At 39.4% G+C, this 817-nt stretch overlaps 1 protein-coding gene across 1 annotated transcript; it reads right to left on the bottom strand.

The window, feature by feature from the left end:
* Positions 1-304: 304 nt before the first annotated feature.
* Positions 305-769, bottom strand: LOC110108298 (uncharacterized mitochondrial protein AtMg00810-like). Its single transcript, XM_020838875.1, has one exon. The coding sequence runs from the start codon at positions 767-769 to the stop codon at positions 305-307; it is 465 nt and encodes a 154-aa protein (XP_020694534.1).
* Positions 770-817: the final 48 nt, after the last annotated feature.

The raw sequence follows: 817 nt of genomic DNA, 5'->3' as shown, positions 1-817 counted from the left end.
TTATCAGCCTCCCTCAAGGTAACAATAGGTGATTGTATTATTATATTGTTCCTTAATTGAGAATGATGAGCAACACTAAGAGATTTGGTGAAGAGGTCAGCAAGTTGATCTTGAGAACAAATATGGTGCACCGAAATGTATTGAGAGCGAATACAATCTCGTATGAAGTGAACATCATTCTCAATGTGCTTAGTTCTGGCATAAAAATTGGATTATTCGCCAAGGCGAAAGTTGAGACATTTTTACAATAGAGTTTGGTTGGTGCAGTTTGAGGAATTTGAAATTCTGACAGAAGTTGATGGAGCTAAATGATATCACATGCAACAATGGATAATGCTATATACTCTGCTTCTGTGGATGAACGAGCGATAGAAGATTGCTTCCTAACAGTCCAAGATATGAGCGTGTTGTCAAGAAAGGTATAGTAGCCTGTGATTAAATGGTGATCAATGTGATATGTTGCCCAGTCTAAATCAACGAAGCCTGTCAGCACCAGGGAGGAAGGTTGAATTGGTAACCCAAGCGATAATGTGCCTTTCACATAGCGTAGAACACGTTTGAGGAGTTGATAGTGCGACTGAAGTGGACTGTGCATATGCTGACATAGATAATTAATAGCATACAGAAGGTCTGGGCAGGTAATCATTAGGTATTGAAGAGCACCAGTAATTTGCCGGTAGTGTTCAAGGCGTTCATATGCTGAACCTGGTATATATTTGAGAATAAGCTTGGTGGGAAGAGGGGTACTAACTGGTCTGCAATCCACCATAGTTGCTTTATGTAAAATATTTGAAACAAACTTTGATTGAGCTAGATG

Source organism: Dendrobium catenatum, unplaced genomic scaffold (assembly GCF_001605985.2).
Source record: "Dendrobium catenatum unplaced genomic scaffold, ASM160598v2 original_scaffold_86292, whole genome shotgun sequence".
NCBI lineage: Eukaryota > Viridiplantae > Streptophyta > Magnoliopsida > Asparagales > Orchidaceae > Dendrobium > Dendrobium catenatum.
Note: the sequence above shows the minus strand (reverse complement) of the source record. Positions and strands in the feature narration are given on the sequence as shown.

Coding starts and splice junctions, on each gene's coding strand:
- LOC110108298 (XM_020838875.1), bottom strand. CDS start 769: ATGGTGGATTGCAGACCAGTTAGTACCCCTCTTCCCACCAAGCTTATT.